The sequence below is a fragment of the Solea senegalensis genome, linkage group LG5 (genome assembly GCF_019176455.1).
Source record: "Solea senegalensis isolate Sse05_10M linkage group LG5, IFAPA_SoseM_1, whole genome shotgun sequence".
Taxonomy (NCBI): Eukaryota; Metazoa; Chordata; class Actinopteri; order Pleuronectiformes; family Soleidae; genus Solea; species Solea senegalensis.
In genome coordinates, this window is record NC_058025.1 from 9,894,336 (window position 1) to 9,917,344 (window position 23,009).

The 23,009-nt window shown below is 42.8% G+C and overlaps 3 protein-coding genes across 3 annotated transcripts; 1 reads left to right on the forward strand and 2 right to left on the reverse strand.

Moving 5' to 3' along the window:
* The first annotated feature begins 841 nt into the window (after nucleotides 1-841).
* On the forward strand, nucleotides 842-5,646 carry LOC122769630 (neurofilament heavy polypeptide-like). Its single transcript, XM_044026319.1, has 4 exons — nucleotides 842-1,630; nucleotides 3,216-3,415; nucleotides 3,516-3,640; nucleotides 3,725-5,646. Exons 1-4 carry the CDS (start codon nucleotides 880-882, stop codon nucleotides 5,034-5,036), a joined length of 2,388 nt encoding a protein of 795 aa, XP_043882254.1. The 5' UTR covers nucleotides 842-879; the 3' UTR covers nucleotides 5,037-5,646.
* A 1,829-nt stretch (nucleotides 5,647-7,475) lies between these two features.
* thoc5 (THO complex 5) lies at nucleotides 7,476-15,771 on the reverse strand. The gene is made up of 20 exons (XM_044026320.1): nucleotides 15,675-15,771; nucleotides 15,334-15,438; nucleotides 14,444-14,587; nucleotides 14,185-14,298; nucleotides 13,712-13,809; nucleotides 13,465-13,611; nucleotides 13,256-13,370; nucleotides 12,886-13,018; nucleotides 12,354-12,431; nucleotides 12,213-12,256; nucleotides 11,626-11,725; nucleotides 9,992-10,100; nucleotides 9,789-9,890; nucleotides 9,431-9,527; nucleotides 9,221-9,332; nucleotides 9,025-9,128; nucleotides 8,750-8,837; nucleotides 8,551-8,666; nucleotides 8,219-8,409; nucleotides 7,476-7,678 (listed from the first exon to the last, which is right to left on the reverse strand). The coding sequence occupies exons 2-20, from the start codon at nucleotides 15,430-15,432 to the stop codon at nucleotides 7,615-7,617; spliced, it is 2,055 nt and encodes a 684-aa protein (XP_043882255.1). The 5' UTR covers nucleotides 15,433-15,438; nucleotides 15,675-15,771; the 3' UTR covers nucleotides 7,476-7,614.
* A 1,711-nt stretch (nucleotides 15,772-17,482) lies between these two features.
* On the reverse strand, nucleotides 17,483-22,608 carry tfip11 (tuftelin interacting protein 11). The gene is made up of 15 exons (XM_044027014.1): nucleotides 22,495-22,608; nucleotides 21,844-22,057; nucleotides 21,532-21,712; nucleotides 21,276-21,432; nucleotides 21,043-21,170; nucleotides 20,758-20,919; nucleotides 20,394-20,585; nucleotides 20,075-20,254; nucleotides 19,820-19,954; nucleotides 19,614-19,717; nucleotides 19,308-19,476; nucleotides 18,975-19,218; nucleotides 18,717-18,859; nucleotides 18,470-18,635; nucleotides 17,483-18,007 (listed from the first exon to the last, which is right to left on the reverse strand). Exons 2-15 carry the CDS (start codon nucleotides 22,053-22,055, stop codon nucleotides 17,655-17,657), a joined length of 2,526 nt encoding a protein of 841 aa, XP_043882949.1. The 5' UTR covers nucleotides 22,056-22,057; nucleotides 22,495-22,608; the 3' UTR covers nucleotides 17,483-17,654.
* Between the last annotated feature and the right edge of the window lie 401 nt (nucleotides 22,609-23,009).

Here is a 23,009-nt window from a genome sequence, read left to right on the forward strand (position 1 = left end):
CATTCATAGTTTAAAAGGTCTGTATCGGTATCGGTAGATACTCAAGTTTGTGATATCGGTATCTTTATCAGACATGGTATTGCAAGCTCAACACTGTTGAAAAAATGTTTAGACCAGAGATGTGCTGATATGAAGTATTGATATCGGTCTGATCAAAAACCACTGGATCAGACAAAAAATATCCTTTATAAATATAAAACATGCTTCACTATGTGCAGGCTGTGAACATGGCAATACAAAATCAGCCTTTTAGCCGAGTCATGTTTGTTCTTTATGGGAGAAGATTATTTGTTTAAACGACATAATTCTCCAGTTATGTCTTTTAAATAGCTCGAAATGGCACACATGTGTTGTTAACAGCTTCTTAGTTTAAAATATGTAAAATGACTGTATCGGACTGATATATTTTTGTAGCAGTAGTTACTTGAGTTTATGATATCGGCAGCTGTATCTGACACTAAAAAGTGATGGTTCAACCTGAGACTGAAACTGTTGATGTTGATGATGTTGATATGATGCAAATAGCCATAGAATATTTAAGAATTAATAACTTTTGAATCAACCAACACGTTTCAACATTCAAACTCTGGCTTTACATAACTTATATCTTTTCAGTAAAAGACAAAACTTTATTTGCCCATTAGATATAAAGTGAGGCGTGACACTAATCCTATAAAATGAAGTAGTTTGAATAAAATAAATCTCGTGAACACCCTCAGGCTGAGGGTTAGAGTTAAGGGAGGCGGTGGTTTTGTGGAGAAAAGATGTCTCTTTAAATGAAGTGCGCTCTTCTGCTGACTTGGTCACTTTTCCCTCCCTCCTATAAAAGCACAGCGCTCCCCCTCCTGCTGCAGTCACTCCTACTCTGGACCGGACAACATGAGTTTCACGGTGGATCATCACCTCTTCGGGCCGACCTCGTACCGCAAGGCTCGGCCTGCGTCCGTGTCCTCCAGCGGCTTCCACTCGCAGCGCCGCCGCCTCACGTACAGCCAGCCCTCCACCGCCGAGAGCCTGGACACCTTCAACGGCGACATGACGCGGAGGAGCGAGAAGGAGATCCTGCAGGCTCTCAACGACCGCTTCGCCGGCTACATCGACAAGGTGCGCAACCTCGAGATGCACAACCGCAACCTGGAGGCAGAGGCGGCGGCGCTGCGACAGAGCCAGGCCGGACGCGCCTCGGTCGGGGAGCATTATGAGCGAGAGCTGTGCGACCTGCGGTCTCTGCTGCAGCAGCTGACCGGGGAGAAGACGCGTGCGGCTCTGGAGCACGAGCACCTGGAGGAGGACATCCAACACCTGCGGGTCAGGCTGGAGGATGAGGCGCGTAACCGGGAGGAGTTGGACGCCGCCGCCCGCGCCATGAAGAAGTACGCAGAGGAGTGCCGTCTGGCGCGTCAGGAGCTGGACAAGAAACTCCGCGCCCTGGAGGAAGAGGCCGAGTTCCTGAAGAAGAACCACGAGGAAGAAGTGGCCGAGCTCCTGGCTCAGATTCAGGGCGCGGAGGTGAGCTTCGACATGAGAGACGGGCTCAAAGCGGACGTCACCAGCGCACTGCGAGAGATCCGCTCACAGCTGGACACGCACGCGTCCAAGAGCGCCACGCACGCGGAGGAATGGTTCAAAGGTGACGTTTGCCAAACCTTTTACACTCTGATCACGTTCCCATTTAAAGAATATATTTGTAGCATTTATAGTGATATTTCTGCAACACATGATAATGCGGCATGTTCAATAGATGAAGCAAGACATTTTATAAATCTTCAGTAAAAGGCTGGAAAGTCAGCAAATGTATTTGACAACTCACAAAATAACATTGACCCATTCTCTTTTGAATGACTGGTCTAAAAGGTTCAATTTAAGATTCAAAATCAGAGATATAATCACTGCAAATACAAACAGCAGCGTCTGTTCTCTGTCCATGGTACTGAAGTCCTCTCACTGTAGTTTAGATGACTCAGGTTAAATATAAGCAGTTGGTTGTCGACATTAAAGAAATGTGGAGTTTATGTTTACTAAGAAAACTTTAGGTAACAACGTCCAACAGAAATAGTAAATTGTACATTTTATTCAGGAACTATATTCTACTGGCACTTAAAATGGCTCCTGACAACAGTAACAGCAATTTCATGTCATAGTAAATCTAAGAGTCGTCTCTCATCCTAGGTGATTATTTTATATTTGGTTACAATTCTCATCTAAAAAATGCTAAACAAAGGACAAAGTGGCTTAATAGTTTGAAGATTAACCGTCATTCCTGCTGCAGAGCTTCAGATGCTTTACAGCTGCCAAAAACTTAAATGACATGGGGGACAAAAACAGATTACAACATAATCTGTTTTTATTATAAGAAGAGAAATCAAGAGTCCCATTTTTAAATAATGCGCTTTTCTGTGGGTGCATTGCTGCCGCAGAATGATCATTTTTACTTATGGCAAGCACTGCAGGCAGGAGAGAGAGGGAGAGAGAGAGGAGACTGCACTCTCACTCTGGGTAACAGTGGGTGTGCTCTTGTTTGCTCCTCCTCATGTGTGTTATACGTCTGCTTTTGCTTGTTCTGTCTGTTGACCGATCTGAAAAGATCCAGTCCAGTTGCATCAAGGTCACTGTTCCTGGGGCTGCTCGAGTCGACGCGGTGGCATCAGAGTGGAAACTTTAGAGGCCAAGTAGGGTTACATGTAAACAGCACTTTAAAACGGTGTGTCACTCCACTTAATGGTCTCTACACACTGACGTGTGAGGTCAGCAGTCGTTTACGTGCTGACTCGATGCACTCGATAAAGGTGCAAACGGAATGACCTTCCCTGTAACGTCCAGCTGACTGCAGCAGCAAGGCTCGCTCATGCTTGGACGAGGGAGGAAGCTGAGTCAGGCTAGTGAGTGACAGATGGTCACTGTCAAGGTCAATCAGCACTCCCAGTGGTGAGTGTCTGCTCTCTTAGGCCTTCAGTGAAGGGACAGGTCAAATGTCCAAGGATAAAAACAGTCTTTTACCTTATCTAATCCAGTCCAGTTTTATTTATGTACCACTTTTTTTAAAAAAACAGCAGAGGTTAGTAAAACCGATGTACACAAGATGAAAACTAATAGATAACAATAGAATGATAACATTTTTTAAAAAGCTAAAAGAAAGAGATTTTACTGTCTACTGTCTCCACACTTGAGGTGTGGTTTCTAAGTGTTTCACACACTTTTGTCTATGCTCCCTTTAGTCCGCATGGATCGCCTGTCTGAAACTGCCAGGACTAACCACGATGCCATCCGCGGGAGCCAGGAAGAGATTGCCGAGTACCGCCGCCAGCTCCAGAGCCGCACCATCGAGCTGGAGACTCTCCGAGGAACCAAGGAGTCACTGGAGAGGCAGCGCATGGAGAGCGAAGACAGACACCATGATGACCTCAACTCGCTACAGGCATACAGACATCTCACTCATCACATCACGCAGGAAAAATCCATCCAAACTGCAAACATCTTATGTCACATTTCACCTGTGTCTGCTTACATTTTTGCAGGAGACCATCAATCAGCTGGATAATGAGCTGAAAACCACCAAGTGGGAGATGGCCGGTCAACTAAAGGACTACCAGGACCTGCTGAATGTGAAGATGGCTCTGGATATTGAGATAGCAGCTTACAGGTTTGTCAGTGTGTTGTTAAATCCCGTCTTATTCTCTGTTGACAATTTACAAGCCTTGTTTCACAATGTTTGTCTTTGCATCAGGAAATTACTGGAAGGCGAGGAGAAGCGCTTTGTGTCAGGAGGAGCTCCGTACTCTTACTTTGAAGGCAGAGTCTCTGCTTACCTGAAAGTGAAAGGAGACGAGATCTCAGACACCGTCATTGTGGAGGAACAGACTGACGAGACCCAGGTGACAGAGGTCACCGTGGAAGCAGACGAGGAGGAAAAGGACGAAAAGGAGGAGGCAGGGGAGGAAGAAGAGGAAACCAAAGAAGAGGAAGAAGAGGAAGGTCAAGAGGGAGAAGACAAGGAGGAGGAAGAGGGAGAGGAAGAGAAAGAAGAGGAGGGTGAAGGAGATGAGAAGGCAGAAGAAGAGGAAGCAGAGGACCAAGAAGAGCAGCCCAAATCCCCGGAAAAGGCTGCAAGCCCTCCGTCAAAATCCCCACAACCTAAATCTCCTACTGTTAAATCACCAGAATCTAAATCACCACAAAAGTCACCAGAATCTAAATCACCAGCAGCCAAATCACCTGCAAAGTCGCCTGCAGTTAAATCCCCTGCAGGAGATGATTCAAAGTCACCTGCACCAAAATCACCCGTGTCAAAATCCCCACCCAGCAAATCCCCTGAATCCAAATCCCCTGAACCCAAGTCTCCAGTGAAAGAGAAGGCAAAGCCTGTCCCCGCCAAAGAAGAGGAGAAGAAGGAGGAGGAGAAGCCTCAGCCCGTCAAGGAGGATAACAAGGAGAAAGAACAACCTGTGAAGGAGGAGGAGAAGAAGCAGGAACCAAAGAAGAAAGAGCCAGAGAGCAAAGCAGCAGAGAAGGAAGACAAACCTGACGCAAAGACGGAGAGCAAAGAAGATAAAGCACCAAAGACAGATGATGCTTCAAAACCTGCTGCTCCTACTAAGCCCGCAGAAGATAAGCCTGCACCAAAGCCCGACGCCAAAGAGAGCACCCAGAAAGAGGAGAAGCCTTCTGCTCCAAAATCAGAGAAGGCCGAGCCGGAGGCAAAGCCCACTCCTAAGGCCGAGCCTGAGAAAACAGAGGGAAAGAAGGAGGAGAAGAAGCCAGAGGAGAAGAAGCCAGAGGAGAAGCCCGCACCTAAAGCTGAGCCTGAGAAAACAGAGAGCAAGAAAGAGGAGAAGAAACCAGAGGTGAAGAAGCCAGAGGAGAAGCCCGCACCTAAAGCCGAGCCTGAAAAAGCAGAGAGCAAGAAAGAGGAGAAGAAGCCAGAGGAGAAGAAGGACACAAGTAAAGAAGAGAGTAAGGCGGTGAAGGACGAAGGCAAGGCGGAGAAATCCTCCAGCACCGAGTCAAAGGAGAGCAAGGAGGAGAAGACCAAGAAGTGAAAGCGAGAAGCTGGAATGGTCGAGATGCCAAAGGAACTATAAGGGAAGGCAGGGCCGAGAGGCTGGAGGTAACCAGCCGTTTAGACTGACACTGTAGTGTTCACATAAAAGCAGGTAACAGTATGTAAGCAATAGTGCTTTCTGTAGCAAATAATCCCCCTGCGCCCTCAGTATGGCCATTACACATCCCTGATGCTTCTGACGTATGACTGTAGTGAATGCAGAATGCTCTAAACTCTTCCATCTGAATGTGACGAGTGCCCTTGACGATTAAACAAGTGCATTTAAACTGAATCCCACTGACGGGGATGGCAGGAGCCTGCTGTACCGATGTCAAAAACACCACCATGAGTTAAAGATTGTGACACATGTTGACTATAGAAGTGTATATTTAAGGAGATACAAAATGTCTATATTATATTTGCACACGCACATCAGTTTAAGACTTGAAATTTATGCTTGTTGTGCACCTTAATGCAGCTTCTCCTGACACGTGAACTGCACCGTCTCACTCCACTGGTCTGCAATGCTAAAGACAAAGATGACTGTGCTCTGTATAAACTGCTGAGAATATGCAACGTGAAACAGTAAATAAAGAGTGAAAAATCGAGAGTTTCGTGGGCTCTTTCTCTTCACTCGAGTGTTCAAAAATGACGATTGCTGATTATTGTGCAAAGTGTGAGAGTGAAAGGTAAAAGCTGTAAGTGCACTGCATTGCGGTGAAGGAGGGGGGGGGGGCTGTTCCCAGCCACAGCAGCAGCCACTGCACCCACGTCATCATCAGCATCAGCATCTCACAGACCAAGTTCATGTATTAATCAGCAGCAGCAGCAGCAGCAGTGCTCTTTGCTCTCACTCAATTTCATTTTTTACTTGACCTTTATTTAAGCAGGGAGTCTCTTGAGACACAGTAGAAATCCCTTTCCCGAGGGAGACCGCGGACAAAACAAGACAGTCAAACGTGCGCTCAGGGGAACTGAACAGGATGAATTTCATTTAATGGGACGCAATTTTTTTTGTCCTTTAACTTTTATATTTAAAGCTCAAGTGTGTAACAGAGGTACGCAAGACATATCATTAAAGACCATGGTTCTCAAACTGTGGTACAACAAGTGGTCCTCTGAAATACTGTTCTACTGAATAGAACAGGGTTAGTGACCAGAATGTGTAGAAAATGAAAAAAAAGAAACATCAATTAAATAATAATGAGAGTCACCTTATCTCTCGCTCCATCTTAATCTAATGTCACTACACCAATGTGTGAAGTATTGTGTGAGGACGAGGAGAATAATGAAATTTATCTGCCTCCTGTGAGGCTGACTTTGCTCGGTCTATTTACACCACTGTATTTTAACATATAAAAAGTTTGCGTACTACTGCATTAGAGCATCTGAATATTTACCCAGAGTTTGTTTCTACACTGTAGTTCAGTTAGAAATCTTTGAATTTGTACTTGAATGTGCAAGTTTAGAGATGTTTTACTGTCCAGTGATAAAATCTGTAATTCAAATATTAAAGGATATTGACTAATTATAGTTGTCAAACTCTCAAAAAATATCCTTGCTGGTGTTTTACAACTATTAATTTTAATGATCTTAGCTGGAGTGCAAGAAAAACACTCAAACTGATTCATTGATTGTCATTACAGCCCGAACACTGGCATTTTTTTCTGAATTACACACAAGTACATCCATTAAACAACGTTGTGGATTAGGTAGCACCCAGGAGGCAGACAGTCAACAGTTAGCTCCTGTTCTGAAACCTCGAGATTCACGATTTGGTCGGTGCCATTTTACAAACTGAAGTTCAGAGAAGTCGTCTGAAAATATGCTCCTGCTGAATGATTCCAGGTGTTAATCACATCGGTGTCCACTCATATGAGTCATGCATTATCATCTATTGACTTACAAAATCAACATCACGTTCTATTGAAGAAGAGTTTAAACTAGAGATTGATTATCTACTCAGGAAAATGTTTCCTGACTTTGTAAATCAAGTGAGAAATCAACACATTTACACGAGTTCTATTCTCTATAGAAAATAGTGGTCGCCCACCAGTGGCAATTCAGTATATTGTTACTTTCAGTTTGGTTTAGAGGCACAAAATGGAAGACCACGTCCATTTTTATGTTTGATCCAAAAATAGAGGTTACACTTTTGTCACAATTACCAGCAGTGGAGCAGTTTGATCACCACTGCTGCCACCAGGAGAGCAAATGAGTGGTTAAAGGTCAATCGTAGAAGATGCACCAAATACCATATTCCACAGACATGGCTATCAGTGGAAATGACTCAGCTTGCACCAGCACTGCACGACAATAGCATAATAATCAGCTGTAGCAGACAACAGCTATAAATAGAGCGGCAAAGAAGAAGTAAAGGGTAGAGAAGGGAGTGCACACCAAAGCAACAAAAATAAAAGGACCAGATACACACGTATTCATGAAAATATCCAAGTGTTCTTTTATTTGCAGACTGGTATAAAGACTAAAAAAGGAAAAAATTGAGTGTCTGAGTCACAAAGGTAAGCTTAGTTACAGACAGACAGCTGGTGAGTACAGCAGAGAGAATCAGAGGTTTAGCGATGACTAAAGAAGCCCTGAGGATGGTTGTACTTGAACGGCTTCAGACGATTTGGTCCCCTGAAATTTAAAGAGGCAGTGAGAAAAAGTGAGGCAGTGAGAAACACAAGTCTATCTAGTAAGTCAGTATCTTTACATATTATTGGTCCAACTTAACCCAGACTTTTAAAATACACCTCAATCAAACAGAAACTATACTTAAACAGAAGGAAAAATGTGGCAAAATTCAGACTGGTAAATTTGCAGACTGATGAGGAAACAGAGTTTATGCACCGTCAGGTCAAATGATTAAATATCTTTAATTAATGGATGGTAGGAAGACTCACTGTTCTGCATGCTAACAACTAGCTGCCAGCTAAACTGGAAACTGCTTTATACTAACAAGCTGAAAGGGGGGAATATCACCACATAGTGGAGAAGAGGCTGGCACACGTTGTTCAATAAACTGATTCCCCGCTAGCCCTTGTATACTGGGAAAAGGATAGTAAGTCCAGTTAAAATGACGTAGTCAACTTTGTGCATGGAAACATAACCTAGCATCTCATTGTTGACAACATTTGTATAAAAATCATCGTTGACAACATTTTTATAAAACTGTACCTGACAGTGCGCAAGCACATCTTTTCACGGGGGAACTCTCGTGGTCCTTCCACACCATCGTCGTGTTCTTCCGTCTCCAAATACACATCCAGGCAGACACAAAGGCGGACAAACTGGTTAGTCAAGAGCTGGTGCCCCGGACGAGGTCCCTGCAGTTCGTTTTTGAACACGTTGACCTCACTCTCTATGGCCTAAAGTCGAGTCAGAGTGCAAAGAGCCATGTGTCGTCAGTAAGAGAAGCAAAACAAGGATCAAAACATTTGCTCAAACAGCATCAGATAAGTAGCTTGTAGGTAAATAATGCCAAATATCAATGATTGAGGTGTTCATACTCGGAGGTTGTCATCGGTGCGTCCAGTGCGCTCTCCCTTCCAGCTGAGAGAGAGGGAGAAAACTGGAGAGATCTCAGGGTAACGGGGACTGAGCACCACTGCCGCCTGGAGACGAGCTGAGAAGAAAGAAACAGATATAGTTTATTCACTAAATCAAATCAAGTGATCGATAACAGCCACTTCAGTGACGAGTATCTACCTGTGCCTCTTTCAACCACTCCCATAAAGTACAGATCAGTCTCCTTTGCCAGCCCAGCCTCAGTCACATGACATGTATATGGTAGTTCCTTGAAGGGAGAAATGTCACAGTGAGACATTTGTATTTTCTTGGCAATGGGGAACAAAAACTGGTCCTGGGGCAACTGGTTGAGTTCCGGGTTAAGATCTAAATTGTGGTTAGGTTAAGGTTTGGGATGAACTCAAAGTCATGGAAGTGTTCTAAACAGAGATGCAAAACTGTGTGTTTGTGTTTACCATATACTCCTCCTGAGTGATGGTGGTCCAGCGAGCTAAACGGGAGATGATTTTGGCAGGAAAGAGGTGCTGACACTCACTGGAGACGGGGATGATGCTGTGCTCTGAGGACAGGAGGAAAAACAACCTCAATCTTAAATTACTTTCTTCGTCATTAGGAGATGTTTAATGTAGGAAAAGAAAATGAGTAACGTACCTAACGAGGCAAACTGTTTGTGCAAAGCCAAGCGGGACTGGACTCGTGCCCGCAGCAGCTTCATGGTGCTCTCCATGTGGCTGGCACTCAGTGAACTGCCCACACACACAGCCTGGAGAAAGAAACACAACAAACACATACTGCCGTCAAACACCTGTAACACACACACACAGTCAGTGTGCTGGGATATAACTCAACACAAGCACTCACCTCTGTTACATCACTGGGAAAATGTAATCCTCCAAGACTCTGAACCCACTTGTAGGGATGGCCCAGCTCCTCCAGATAATCAGCAAAGCAAACGATCCTAAAAAGGAGGTTAGAACCTGTGAGTTTATTTCCTGTATCACCACAAAGATCCAGGAAGTACACAGGTTATTAAGATTAATGAGAAACACGAGTCGTGAGGAGCTGATAGACTTTAATTATGATGAACATTTATTATATTACACACTACATTTTTAAATCTCAACCTTTGTGCGTTTCATGTGGGAATGTGGTTCCAGTCAGAACCTTTTGCCCATTAGGGATGGGTTATAATTCTAATGTGATTTTAACATCTTCTCACCCGACTTTGTCAAACTGGTATCGATTAGCGGGATTGGGTGTTTCCCGTCCCTGGTCGCCCGTGTAGAGACAGCTGAGCAGAGTGTCTGATTTCAACAAATCCCTAGAGAAGGAGGAGGAAAAAAAAAGTCATCATCTGACCTTTCCTTCATAAACACAGAGAGGGAGGGGGGAATGTTTAGCTGAACACACGTGTACACTCACCCTGCACTGATGGCCGTGCTTAGGTCTGTGGCGGTAGAGACTTTGGTCTTGACTGTCATTATGTTCAGATTCATCAGGTAGTAGAAGAAGAGATGGAGGACGCTGCCATCTGTGGAGACATAGTGGATAACGCATGGTAACAAACTAATCCATTACTAGCCTAATTCAATACTATAAGACGACCACTCATCATCCCAGTGAACGCACCCCAGGGATTACTTTACACTGCAGAGCATTAGAGAGCAAGAAAAGGTGCGGCTGCGATGGAAGATAGCAGCGCCCCGGGGACACATGCTTCGCTTATGGTCATCTTTCACACTCTGCAGTGAACTCAGTGACACTATGTCACACACACACACACACTCTACCGCAATAAAATGTCTGCTGCAGCAGGGAGGATAACTGAGGAGAAGGAAGCTTCTAGGAATAAAAGCAGAACATTGCAGAGACTGGTGATGAGAAAATATCCTTTCCAGCTTTTTTGTAGGTGCTGCAGAGCCACGATGCTGCAAACATCTCTCTCACTCCTCTCCCCCTCCCCTTGGTAGAGTTACGTCTGCAATGCAGGTCTCCATGTAATTAGTCACAATTCCTTTTATCGCCAGTAGAGGGAACACAAGATGTCAATATGTCATTTAAACATGGAGCGTGGTCATGTTTTCTTACATACATGCCAAAACATCATATCCAGCTGATGAGTATAGTTTGTTTCACAGTATGTACAGGAATGTAACACTGTTTCACTTAACTTTTACTGTTTTACTGTTTCACTTAACTTCTTACTGTTTCACTTTCTTTTTTAAACTTTGTATGCTTGTATGCACCTATGTCACCAGAACAAATTCCTTGTATGTGCAAATCATACTTGGCAATAAAGCTCTTCTGATTCTGATTCTGATTCTGATTCTGATTCTGAGATGACTTGGTAATATGTAGTCTTAAATGTGCTGACTAAAGACAGGAAATGGACAGATGTTTTCACCAGTCTGATTGAAAAGAGAGTGTCGATTGTGAAGGGTTCTGGCATTGTTCATTTTGAAAACATGCATTCTCCAGGTTTAAGTCTAGCTATGGAGTATATGTCCGTTAATACTTTTCAGACTTTGGTCTTCATCTGTGAAAGCTGCACATATTTTACTTGTCATGAATGTATCTATGCCATGAAGATGATAATACATGACTCCTCAGAGACTCCTGAAGGTTACACATGAGCAACAAAACACTCAAAATGATAACCAACTCTTTCAGTTTGACTATGGATGGGACTCAAAAACACTTTCTACACTGGCAACAGAAGAAGAGGACATTCACATTCAAAGTAGGTCAAACTGGTGTTTGCTCAATCTGAAATAAACTATATACCTCCATCATCTAAATGAAGCTCCTGAATAAGTTGGTGAAGAGGAGGAAGTGCACAGACACTATTTTCATTTTTAATTAGCAATTATCACACACTAACCCAAAGACTACCGTTATATTCATACTCACTCCATTCAAACAGAATATCTAATAAATGAACTCATCCCATTTTTAAAAACTAAAACATTATCTTACATTAGGGCCATCAGCTAATCCTTTCTATCCATATATTTCTTTCATTTATTTGGCACTGCAACATACTATTGTAATGTTACCTTTGCATTTGAGGTCTAAGCAGAGGGACAGAGGGTGTCTTTTCAGCATCTCTCGTCTTTTGTCGTCCAGCTGGCCTCCAGCAGTTGGCCGTCTCCTCTTCTGTAAAACAGACAGTAAAAAAACAATGGAAACATGAGATGGTGCGAAATACAGCAAAAAATTAAGAGCGTGTTGGATATTGTGGCGTATCAAATAAATTAGTAAAACACTGCATCAAATTTCAGCTGATTATAGGAGAAACATGATAATGACTTCATCTCCAGTGCTGGAGCAGTTGAATTCCAAAGAGAAGGGTGAAAGGTATAAGTGAAGGTCTGAGCAGAAAAGGTAGGTTACATATTGTAAGTGGCCAAACTGGGGTCAGATTACAGTCACCTAGCCAATTCTTGGAAAGCACTTCTAAAATTGTCCCAACTGGCATTCCTTTAGATGCAGGAAGCAATCAATAAATGCTGCTCTCCAACCTATCAGACCACAAAGTGTGACAGCTCGGGCTTCAGGGAGAGTTTGTATGTCCAGCGAAGAAATAGGTTTATTAAGAACTGCTGCACTCATTGACCTGAGTGTGTGTGTGTCTGAGACTCACCGTTTTCTCTTGCTCTTCCTCTGCATCTGAATCACTGTCGTCATCTAGATAAAACAACAGAACATTTTAAAGACCTGTACAACAAACAAAATGAACTGAACAACAATGTATGATGGCAGCAAGGTATAGCGGTGTTTATACCCTGAGAATCTTCTGGGGGTTTAGACAAAGCCTTGGCTTCATCCACGTCACCGTTGATTGACACGCACAAGTTTTTATCTGAAATGGAAACAAACACAAACCACTGTCAATCAAAACTCAACACCGCCTTGAAATCATACACTGTACATAAAAATGGATGTAGTCTTCCCGTTTGAAAAGTGAAGCCCAGAAAATAAGACGAGGGTAGCAGTTAGCTTCAGGTCTTCTTAAAATGGTGCATGACGTAAATTTTGTAAATTAGGTTCCTATTTTGAGGAAAATCGATGATAAACATGGCATATGAGTTAACGACTGTGTGACAGACAGCAAGTATTGTCCAATAAGTGCCTGGTTGCAGGTGACGCCTGGAGACTTTTAGTTTCAAAAATGGACATTGCACCGGCCAATTTGAGAATCTTGTGGCTTCACAGTGGGAGATTCTTTTGCAATCAAAAGACAACGACCATATATACACACACATTAAGTACATAGTCAATGTCTGACACAGAAACACTCTGAAATGAATACTCACCACATGCCTGTCCATAGGCATTTGCTTGAACAAACAGGACATACAGTGGTGGAGGGAGATGGCGGGAGATCTCAGTCTGTTTCTGTGTCTGTTCATAAGGCATAGCTAGGTACTGCTGCACTGGCAGAGAGGCCTGAGGAAGAGAACCACACAGAAATCATACCATTATTCAGAGAATCCACGGCAGAATAGCACAGTTGGTAGAGCTGGTGTCCCAAGGGCTCGATTCCAACTGCAATTATTCACTGTGGGTCTTCCCCTTCTCTTACCACCTTTCACACAATCTGTCCAAACTAATAAAGGCTAAAAAGCCCCCAGAAATGTTACCTGTATTACAATGAAATGTAAACCTTGATAACTGATTTTATACCTGCATGATTGCATTCAGCCCCGGTTGTAAGCTTGTCAGATGTTCCTTCTTCTCCTCGATGGTCTTCTGGGTCTTCTCCTTAGTGGCCTGGGACTCTTTGTATTCCTCTGCCAACCTGTATGAGAACAATAATATTAAAACAAATGCTTTTTGTGCTTCCAGACCATAACATGGTAGAATGTAGAAAAGATGCATGCAGGTTTGCGCACCTCTTTCGCTGTTCAAGCTCCCAGTCCAGTCGAGCCAATGTGAGTTGGTGGGGGTCATTTTTAGTGAGGTGGGGCCTGGAAATTTCCTGTGGAGCCCCCTCATAAAACTCTTCCACAGGTACCAAGTCTATCTCCTCGTGTTTGGACCTGGGACAGTAATACAGGAGTTAACAGTTAAATATCAAATACATTTTTGGCACACAAAAGCTAAAAGCTGCTCATATCTAGTGAAAAGATTTGTACTTACTTGAACTCTAGACACTTGCTGATCTCCTTCTGAAGATGCATGACTTCATACAACAGGTTCTGCAATTGCAGATGCAGTACATCCACCTTCTGCTTTGCCTAAGAAAAAAAAAACCATGCGGCTCAATGTTACTTTGCAAACACAACATAGATGACCCTTGAAAAAAGAAAGAAAACAAAGTGCCAAATTGGGATTCAATAAAAGAAATTATCAACAAAAAGAGCTGGCATTTGAATCCAAAATAAAAACCTGAGTGTGTACAAACTATTTTTGCTGACAGTGGCAGCCACTGCAGTAAAGTGTTGGATACAATATGCTCAGTGTTCAACTACCTTCCCTCAATCAGCACAAAAAGGAGTTAAGGAAGCACTTTTTTCACATATTAAACTTAAAAAACTGAACTTGAACTAAGCTGGTATTTCTTTAACATCTCATTCAAACAGTACAGTAATTAAAAGTTGCTTGGGATTTACCTCATGTGTTAGATCTCTGCCTCTCTTGAGATGCATATGAGCCAGACGATTCAGTTTTTTCAGATTCATGAAGTGGATGCAGCTCTGCATACGTCTCTGCTCAACCTCAGCACACTGAGAATGAAGAATGCAATTGCATTTGTTTCATTGGTGACCCACAATTACTTTAGCTAGTCTTCAAAGACTGGAATATTATTGAGAATGAAATCAGCTTATAATAACTGAATAGACTGGATGCTTTTAGTAGTAGGGTTCTTACCCCCTCCTTGGCTCCATTAGCTTTGAGCTCCTGAATCTCATTCATGAGAGTGGCCAAACTCTCACACGACTCTTTGTACTGAAGATAGTCTTGCTCAGGGTCTCTGCCATCCAGCTCCACCTCCTCATTATAAACACGTGACTCCTAACAAAGACAAACTACATCAGGAGAACATCACACCCCTAGTAGTGCTACTTTGTTTTGAACCCAGTGTCAGCACAGGAAATTAACAAATGAGCCGCTGTCTGTGCCTTACGTCTCAGCCAACGATAATAGACATGATTGGGCCAGCCCAGTGTTAGTAAAGTAAATTAACCAATGGGCCGCTGTTCGGGCCGTTAGTAGTGACTGGCCTTAACTGGGGAAAAATGATCTGTGTTGTCTACAGGCCTCTTGCGTCGGTCCACCAGGAAAATGCCCGGTATGACAGATTACCAGTCCAGCCATGTAGTGTGTAAAATTTAGCAAAATTTATAGGGGAAATTGCTCGAGAGATCATGTGCAAGACCACTCAAAGCTGCTTGACACATATTTTGGAATTCACACTACTGCACGTCTCCTATCATCATCTTTCATACCCATTCACATTCTGCCAGCACAGCCATCATGAGCAACATGAGTTTAGGCGTCTTTGAAAAGGACACATTGGCATGTAGACGGGGAACTGAACCCACAACCTTCAGTACTACTAATCTACAGCTGCCCCAATGTAGCCTGGCATCAAATCTCAAAATATGTTTAGTTTATCCCATGTGGGCTTCTTCTTTTTTTAAACCACGATGTTCTCAAAATAAAATTCAAAAGAAGCAGGATACATTAATTAACACCAGTACACAATATAGTAAGTTTGAACGTAGCCATAGCTGCATAGCAGTTGGTTGTGTCGTTACCTGCTGATCCCCCTCAGCGCGACCCCTTTTCATCTCCGGGGTTCCTCCTTCACTGCGAAGAACCTTCGCCTTTCGCTTCTTCAGGGCGTCTGACGCCATCTGTTACTAGACGGCGATGATGTTGTTGTTGTTAGACAAAATTATGTTATACAATACAGTACTGCCCCCCTATTGGCCTAGTAGCTAAGGTTAGCATTGTAGCCTTGTAGCAAGCTAAGGCCGACTAGCTCAGGAGCTAACAACCATTAGCTTGTCGGCTCATATTAAAGACGTGTTTCCAAGCACATAACTTAAATGAGTATAGCATGAGTCAGATGAAACAGTTTTTCAAATGTACTTACCCACAATTGGCAAGTATGCGTCAGAAACTCTTAAATTGTGTGCAATCGAACACGTTCTCTTGTAACACCGTTAACTGAGCGCGACTGTGGACGGAAGCCCTGCCAGGACAAAAAGCTATAGCTCCACCTTCAGAAGCAAAACAATCCAAGCGTTTCAGTCAGAAAAAAAATAATTACAGAAAATTATATTATAATAATATGTTTTATTGTGTTATCATCATCATTATTATTTGTATTATTATTATTATTATTATTATTATAATAAAAACAAATAATACCCATTAGACAGATTAGGTCAAGGTTCAAGGTTCAAGGTTCAAGGTTTTTATTTGCCATTTGTGCTTAAACAGAAAGTCCAGGCACATTGGAAATCTTGTGCGGGTTCTACGAGTCAGTAGTACGAAACATAAACACACTTAAGGATAAATATAAATATAAGTATAAAAGTAATAATAAAATAAAATAAAAAAAATGTTGAAGATGTGGGGAAATAAAAATAAAGAAATATACAGTTATACAGCAGATTATGGGGTGTATTGCACATTTCTGACATTGCACATTTATCAGGGAGGGAATATTGCACATAATGTTACACATGGTTAGGTGAGGTAGTGTCTGGTAATTTACAGAGAGTTCAGTGGTTTTGATTTGCCATCAGTCTGACTGTGGCCGGGAAAAAACTGTTAAAAAAGCGAGTTCTGTGTGTTTTGATGCTGTCCGCTCTGCTGTGCCTCAGGTTGTACTTGCAGCGTTTGTGTTTGAGCAGAGTGTGAGCGGGGTGGAGTGAGTCTCTAATGATTCCCTCTGCTCTTTTCCTACAACGCTGCGTATACATGGAGTCCATGGTAGGAAGTTTTGTCCCAATAATCCTTTCCCCAGTCTTTATGACTCTCTGCAGGGCCTTCCTCTCTTCCTGTGTGGTGTTCCCGTACCAGACAGTGATGCCTGCGGTGAGGATGCTCTCTATCAGTCCTCTGTAGGCCAGGGTGAGAGGGCGGTGGTTCAGTCCAGCTTTCCTGAGCAGCCTGATGAAGTACATTCTTTGCTGGGCTTTTTTCACTGTGGCTGTGGTGTTACAAGCCCAGCTCAGGTCAGATGTTACCTGCAGTCCCAGGAACCTGTAGCTGTCTGTCCTCTCCACCTCAGCCCCGCTAATGAATAGAGGCTGTAGAGGGGGGGGTTTCTTACTGAAGTCCAGGATTAATTCCCTGGTCTTGTCTGTGTTGAGGAGGAGGTCGTTCTCCTCTCCGTAGACCGTGATGTTATTTACCAGGGCCCTGTATCCTGACTCGTCTCCCCCCTTGATGAGCCCCAGGATGGTGGTGTCATCAGCGTATTTAATGATGATGGAGCTGTCCTGGGTGGAGGTCACATCACCATATTAACTCGAATCCAATCTTATACATCCAAACAACAGCATAACAGTGGAATTAATTGCTGTGCCTCTTAAACATAGTTCCAAGTGGGAGCAGAGGATGCAGAGTCACCAGCTGACACAGAAAGTTTATTCTGTCAAGTAGAACCTGAACCACTCTAGTGCTGTACCCACCAACTTCTCTAAACCAGAGATCAAGATCTCATGGTCCACTGTGTCAAATGCAGCAATCTCCAGAATCAGTAGCAAAAGACATAATTGAAAACTCTTACAAGAGTCAATTCTGAGCACACAAACACATATATATATATATACACATACTGTATATGTACATCTTCATACATATATACTCATGTATACATTTTATATGATGCAAGTGCTTTAACATATTTGCATCTAATCGCTGATTTTAACAGAAACCAAGTAAACCACATATATTCAAAAAAGAGTTTATTATTTACATTTCCCAACAGTTTTACAAAGATTTCTTAGTCTCAAATAACTGGTGTTATAAACAACAGGGGCTGAGGGGGTAGCTCAGTGGTCCTTGGGCAAGAAAACAGCTCACACTCTTTTACACCTGACAGAAATTGGTCAATGCATTCTCACTTGGCCATATCAATCAGACTCTGCAAAGACGTGGGCACCCAAGTCTTCTCTCCTTGCACAAACACAAACCCCCTATCTAAGTAGATGACGATGCGCCCAAATGTGTACAGCTGTTTACCCTCATGCCGTTTGGCCATTAAAGGCATAAAGACAATGTTGTTTTCATCTGCCTTGCCCTGAACAAGATCTTTAAAGAGCGGTTGGCCGCTAGTGCCGATGCCGATGCCCCTGTGAGTCACACTCTCTGCATCTCTGCGCTCCTGCATCGCTTCGTAATGCAAGTCCTTCCTCATCTCTGTCTGAGTGAGATATGCGATGTTCTCCCTTGCACCGGGTTGCATATATCCACCTGTGGATATAAAACATGTTTTTGTAACATGTTTTGGGGACAATACAGAATATGGTGAATCACCACAATCTCTTTAAGAGGTGACATGCATACAAAAAAATCTATTATATTAACACATAAATGATTATATAAGTGACTAGATCAAAAAATAAATAAATGGCCTAACGTAGAGAGGAAGTTATAGCCAGATGCCAGTGAGGACATTATTCTCCTGGACAAGGGAAACAAATTGGAGAACGCTCTAAATCTCCATCCGTTCCTGACACATTAATCAAACAGGTTTAAAACAAACGATAGGAAAATTACATGTCTTATTTCTGTGTTTCACAAGCTGTTGGTGAGTTTGGAGCGTCCAGTGTTTTAACCTGGGATTGTAGTAGCCATTTAAATTGCCAAAAGGCTGCTGTTGTACATATTTTACATGTAGCATCTTTAACTCCTGAGACCGTGTGCTATACTGACCCATGCCTGAAGACACTGCATTGTTCAGGATCTTCAAAGCTTCACTGAACTTCTCCTTTATGAGTGGCTGTGCCAACAACATTTCACTGAACATGCCTTTCCAGCCAAGGTACCATTCAGTGACTTCCTCATAGTTGGGACTGTTGCTCAGCCATAAACGCAGGACCTATAATCACCAAAAAAAGATTAAATCACATGGGTTAACAGCATCTCAATAACTCTTTGAGATGCAAACCTGTACACTGACCTGCAACCACTTTGTAAAGAAGTTTTTGTCGAGCAGAGACACAAGACTTGATGGGGACATCATGCCCTCCCAGTCCATCACCCAGTGAAATGGCTCCATCTGCTGCTGGTGAGGGTTGATAACCAACTCTTCCAGACACAATGCTGTGGTGGGAAACAAGAAATCATTCGGGAAAAATATGTCAGAGAGCCTGTGGGAAACACATTTTATCCTATTGCTGTAGTATTCTTCAGGTAGCACTGATGAATGAATACAGACCTAGCTTTGGGGTTATGTTTTTCACCATGAAGGCCTCCCATGCACCTGGAGTGAAAACATCTTTCCATGGTTGCAGGATGAGGCGGGCCGAGGTGTCACTGGGATACCACCGCAGCAATGCACTGGACAGTTTGCTCCTGATGGGCGGGTACAGAGGCTCTAAACGTGATTGGAACAAAGGCAGCCAAGGGTGGATCCAGGAGTGGATGGGCACTGTGTCAGTTAAAGGGTTCCAGTTGTCCACCTATCAGACAAAGTGACAAACGTTAGTAGATTTAAATTAAGCGAAAAGTACTATGAAAGTGCATCTTTAAAAGGAAATAGTTGTCTCGCCTCTCGCTGTAGCCGGGGTAAGATCAGCTGCTCCAAAAGGTGATCTAGAATCCACAGGGGAAGAATAGGAGCCCACACTTCAACACAATCTACCATTGGCCCAACTGTACGGGGCTGCCAGCCTGACACACATGACCGCATCACTGGGATCCACACTTCCCACAAAAGCCTGAAAGAAAGGACACATGTAAACACATCACTATAAACCATACTATATAGTATACTATAAGCTATAATACTTACTTAATAAAATGTTTCCGTACTTACACATTAGCAGAGTTGAATGTGTACTTTGTTTGAAATTACCTGTGGTAAGCGTCCATATTTGAATCCGGAGCACTGGAATGCATGTCTCTTGATTCAAGGATTGCTCTCCACTGACCAATGTCTTCCAGACAATAAGCACTGTCCTGAAAAAAATAAATAAATCCCAGAATGGTTACTCAGAATTTGATGAATAAATTAAATTACGACCATGCATTGTTACTTGGAGGGTGATTAGAAAGGTATACCTTCAGTGGGTCCCAGGAACGAAGTTTCTCTTTGAGTAATGGATTAACAACAGCTACAGCCAAATCTGCTAATCCCATTGTCTTGTATTCTTCATAATAGTCTGTTTGTAATGTCTCAAAGATATGGGCACACTCCTGAACAGAGACAAAGGAAAGCACTTAAATGAATCAGGTTTTTGGATTTGAGAAGTGATATCAATAAACCGAAACAGTCAAATAACTGTGGCTACTAGTCTGTGTTGACATTATATGCACCTGCAGGGTAGGTCCCTCCCCAGGTGCAGTCTCCCCAGAAGGAAACCGGTCCACCAGCTCCAGTATGGCCTCCATTCTTTGAATGGCATCTTGCTCTGCATCCAGTCTGCTCCGCAGTGCTTTTGACTCGTGGCTCAGTGAAACAACGACATCTTTTTCATGCTGCAGTCGTCTGGCGGACTAAAACAAGGTTTGATACGATGAGATAACAGAAATTATTAGTATGTGAGAGAGGTAGAAATAGCTGAGTGGTAAATGGACAAATAAAAGAAAGCACAATATCATCAAACAAGTGCAGACAGACTTATACACCTCATACCTGTAATATGTCCTGCTCCGTAAGGTCTATCAGCAGCTGCAGGTTATGTTCAAGTTCGGGCAAACCAAAGCCAGATGATTTCTGATCCCTGGTGGAAATGCCTGGTGGGCCTTCATCAGGAACACTGTGCTTGTTGGTCATTTGACTGTAACTGTAGTATACCTTTTGCTCCCTTCCAGTCATATCTATCACCTAGTGACAATTAAAGACATGGGATTGAGAAAATACATCCACAGAAATGTGTGGTAAATACACAATCCAACTTAAGCTCCTCAGGGTTTTTCAGTAAAATCAGCCTGATCAGCGAGAGGTAAGATAAGAAAAGCTAAAGAAAAACGTTAAAAAGGAGTATTTTCAAACTTACCTTGACCTGTGCTAGCTCTCCAGCAGATGTTGCAGTGCTTCGTCCTACCAGTTTGCCCTTAGCCTTTAGCTCATCTACAGTTTTATAAGAATACTTGGGTTTCTTCTTTCCTGCAGACCCTGCAGGATCCTTACGCCACTGGCCAAGCTCCTTCTGAAACTCCTACGCAGGCAGGAATTGACAAAAAAAAGTAGTGCTGACTGACTCCAGAATATCACTTTTACTATATAATCTAAAATTTGATATTGTTGGAAACAAGAGCAAAGACATTTTGGCCATCGCTACCTTTTCCTCTTCTTCTTCTGAGTCCACCACAGGAAAATCCTGAAGACTCTGCTGTGTTCGCTCACTGCCATAAGCACCCACTGCTCCCTTGCCTTTACGGACCTTTGCCTCAATGGGGTTGACAATTCCTGCAGCAATAATGAGATTTACATTAACTCTTGTTTACAGTATATATTCTGTAAAACTTGAAATGTTATTGACCACCTCAATGACAGTCACTCAGTCTTACCCACCTTGTGCATTTTTGCCCAAGCCTTTGCCTGGCTGGTATCCCATTTTCTGAAGAAGTTTCTGTCCAATTCCTTTTGTGTGCTTCTCCCAGTTACCGATGCCTTTTCCAGACTGTATGCCTCCTGCAAACCTCTGTGTCTGGTTCCTGCTGAAATTACCCTGCCAATAATACATTTGTACATTCATATCATGTTCATACATTTTCCAATCGCAAATTTAACTGCTGTGGGCTAAAATTATACATGTGACCAAGTTTACCATCTGCAGTTTTTTGGGTGCAGTGCCATGAGGAGGAATAGGGGCTGGTGGCACGGCATCATCATCATCATCATAATCATCGCCAGAATGGTCTCCTTCTTTTTGTTGCTGTTTCTCCTCAGCTGCGCTCTTGCGCAGTCCACCACTCACAAAGTTCACTGGAAGAGTGTAGTCTTTCGATCTGCAGTGGACAAATTTAAATAATACCTATAAAATAAGGCATACATTGGTGTTCTCAACTTCTTCTTCCTCTTGCGATGATAAAAGACGGGGCATCAGACGAGCAAGAAACCCAAACCTCTAATGACTTACTTCTTTCCTCCAAAGCTTGGCCTCTCATCCTCATCTGAATCTCTCTCAGCCCAGATGCCATAGGTGGCCTGCTCTTTTGACTGCCTGAATCTGCGACGGTCTGGGTTGAACTCGTTGGCCAGATCCCAGTCTGTCACCTCGAAGCTCTCAATCTCCACTCCCTCCTGCTCTTCTTCCTCCCCTCTCCGTCCATAAAGGTGGGACATAGACATCTCTACATAACACAACAGACATACAACTAAGATAATTTAACAAGTGACATAGTACACCTAAAAAGAGTATCTGCTGAGATTATTATCTAGTGATATTAAAAATATATAACATCGAGATGCAACTGAGAGCTTTATTTTATCAACCCATCATTACACCCCCTTAACCTACGAGTGTTTCGATATAAGGTCAACGATATTAACAACATCCATTAAACATGCTAATAACAACTATGAGTAAAATATAAACAGTTGAAACTGTTTGTTATTCCAAATACCAATATACAAAACGTACTTAAAAAATACACCGCGAAAACAAGCTTTCATTAGCAGAAGCTAACGGTATATAATGTAAATACTCGCATTATATCACCAAAAAGGAAAATAATGTCAGTCTGTTGTTAAATGTAGTTAATCACAATATTGTTAGTTGCCATCTTACTTGAAGATCAATCGCGCATAATATCTTATGAGGGCGAAATTAGAGACGAAACAGCTAACAGCTAACAGCTACTAGCTCGATCCGGCGTTGGCTCGATCGTCGTTTGACACACGAAAACACATCTTCTTCCGGTGTCTGCAGTTAACGCCAGCGCGTACATCCTGTTAAATCTGTACAAAATTGTGTCCTTGGTTGGTACCGTGGAAGCCACTGTAATCAGAATTATTCACATAATTGTAACAACGACATTATGGGTTATGCAATTATAATAATGGCACTGTATTATTTTCACCTGTTTAAAGGCCTGTATAGGGCTAGTGTAAAACTGTGGGAGTTTTAACGTTTCTCTGAAACTGCTATGTAAACTGTCCGGTATTTTATTTTGAAAACTGAATGTCGATATCCGTACAAATCAGATTGATACATTGGTTCGCAGACTTTTTACCGTAAAAGCCTTTGTAATGAGGGCGTGATAATTCAGCGTCTGATAGTTTAACCACAGAGAAACGAGTGTT

Coding starts and splice junctions, on each gene's coding strand:
- tfip11 (XM_044027014.1), bottom strand. CDS start 22,055: ATGTCTATGTCCCACCTTTATGGACGGAGAGGGGAGGAAGAAGAGCAG. Junction 21,433..21,531: donor CACCCAAAAAACTGCAGATG/GTAAACTTGGTC, acceptor TATTATTGGCAG/GGTAATTTCAGCAGGAACCA. Junction 20,586..20,757: donor GAGAGCTAGCACAGGTCAAG/GTAAGTTTGAAA, acceptor AATTGTCACTAG/GTGATAGATATGACTGGAAG.
- thoc5 (XM_044026320.1), bottom strand. CDS start 15,432: ATGGCGTCAGACGCCCTGAAGAAGCGAAAGGCGAAGGTTCTTCGCAGT. Junction 13,810..14,184: donor GCAGAGATCTAACACATGAG/GTAAATCCCAAG, acceptor TTTTTTTCTTAG/GCAAAGCAGAAGGTGGATGT. Junction 7,679..8,218: donor ATGTGCTTGCGCACTGTCAG/GTACAGTTTTAT, acceptor TTTAAATTTCAG/GGGACCAAATCGTCTGAAGC.
- LOC122769630 (XM_044026319.1), top strand. CDS start 880: ATGAGTTTCACGGTGGATCATCACCTCTTCGGGCCGACCTCGTACCGC. Junction 1,631..3,215: donor CGCGGAGGAATGGTTCAAAG/GTGACGTTTGCC, acceptor TGCTCCCTTTAG/TCCGCATGGATCGCCTGTCT. Junction 3,416..3,515: donor ATGACCTCAACTCGCTACAG/GCATACAGACAT, acceptor ACATTTTTGCAG/GAGACCATCAATCAGCTGGA.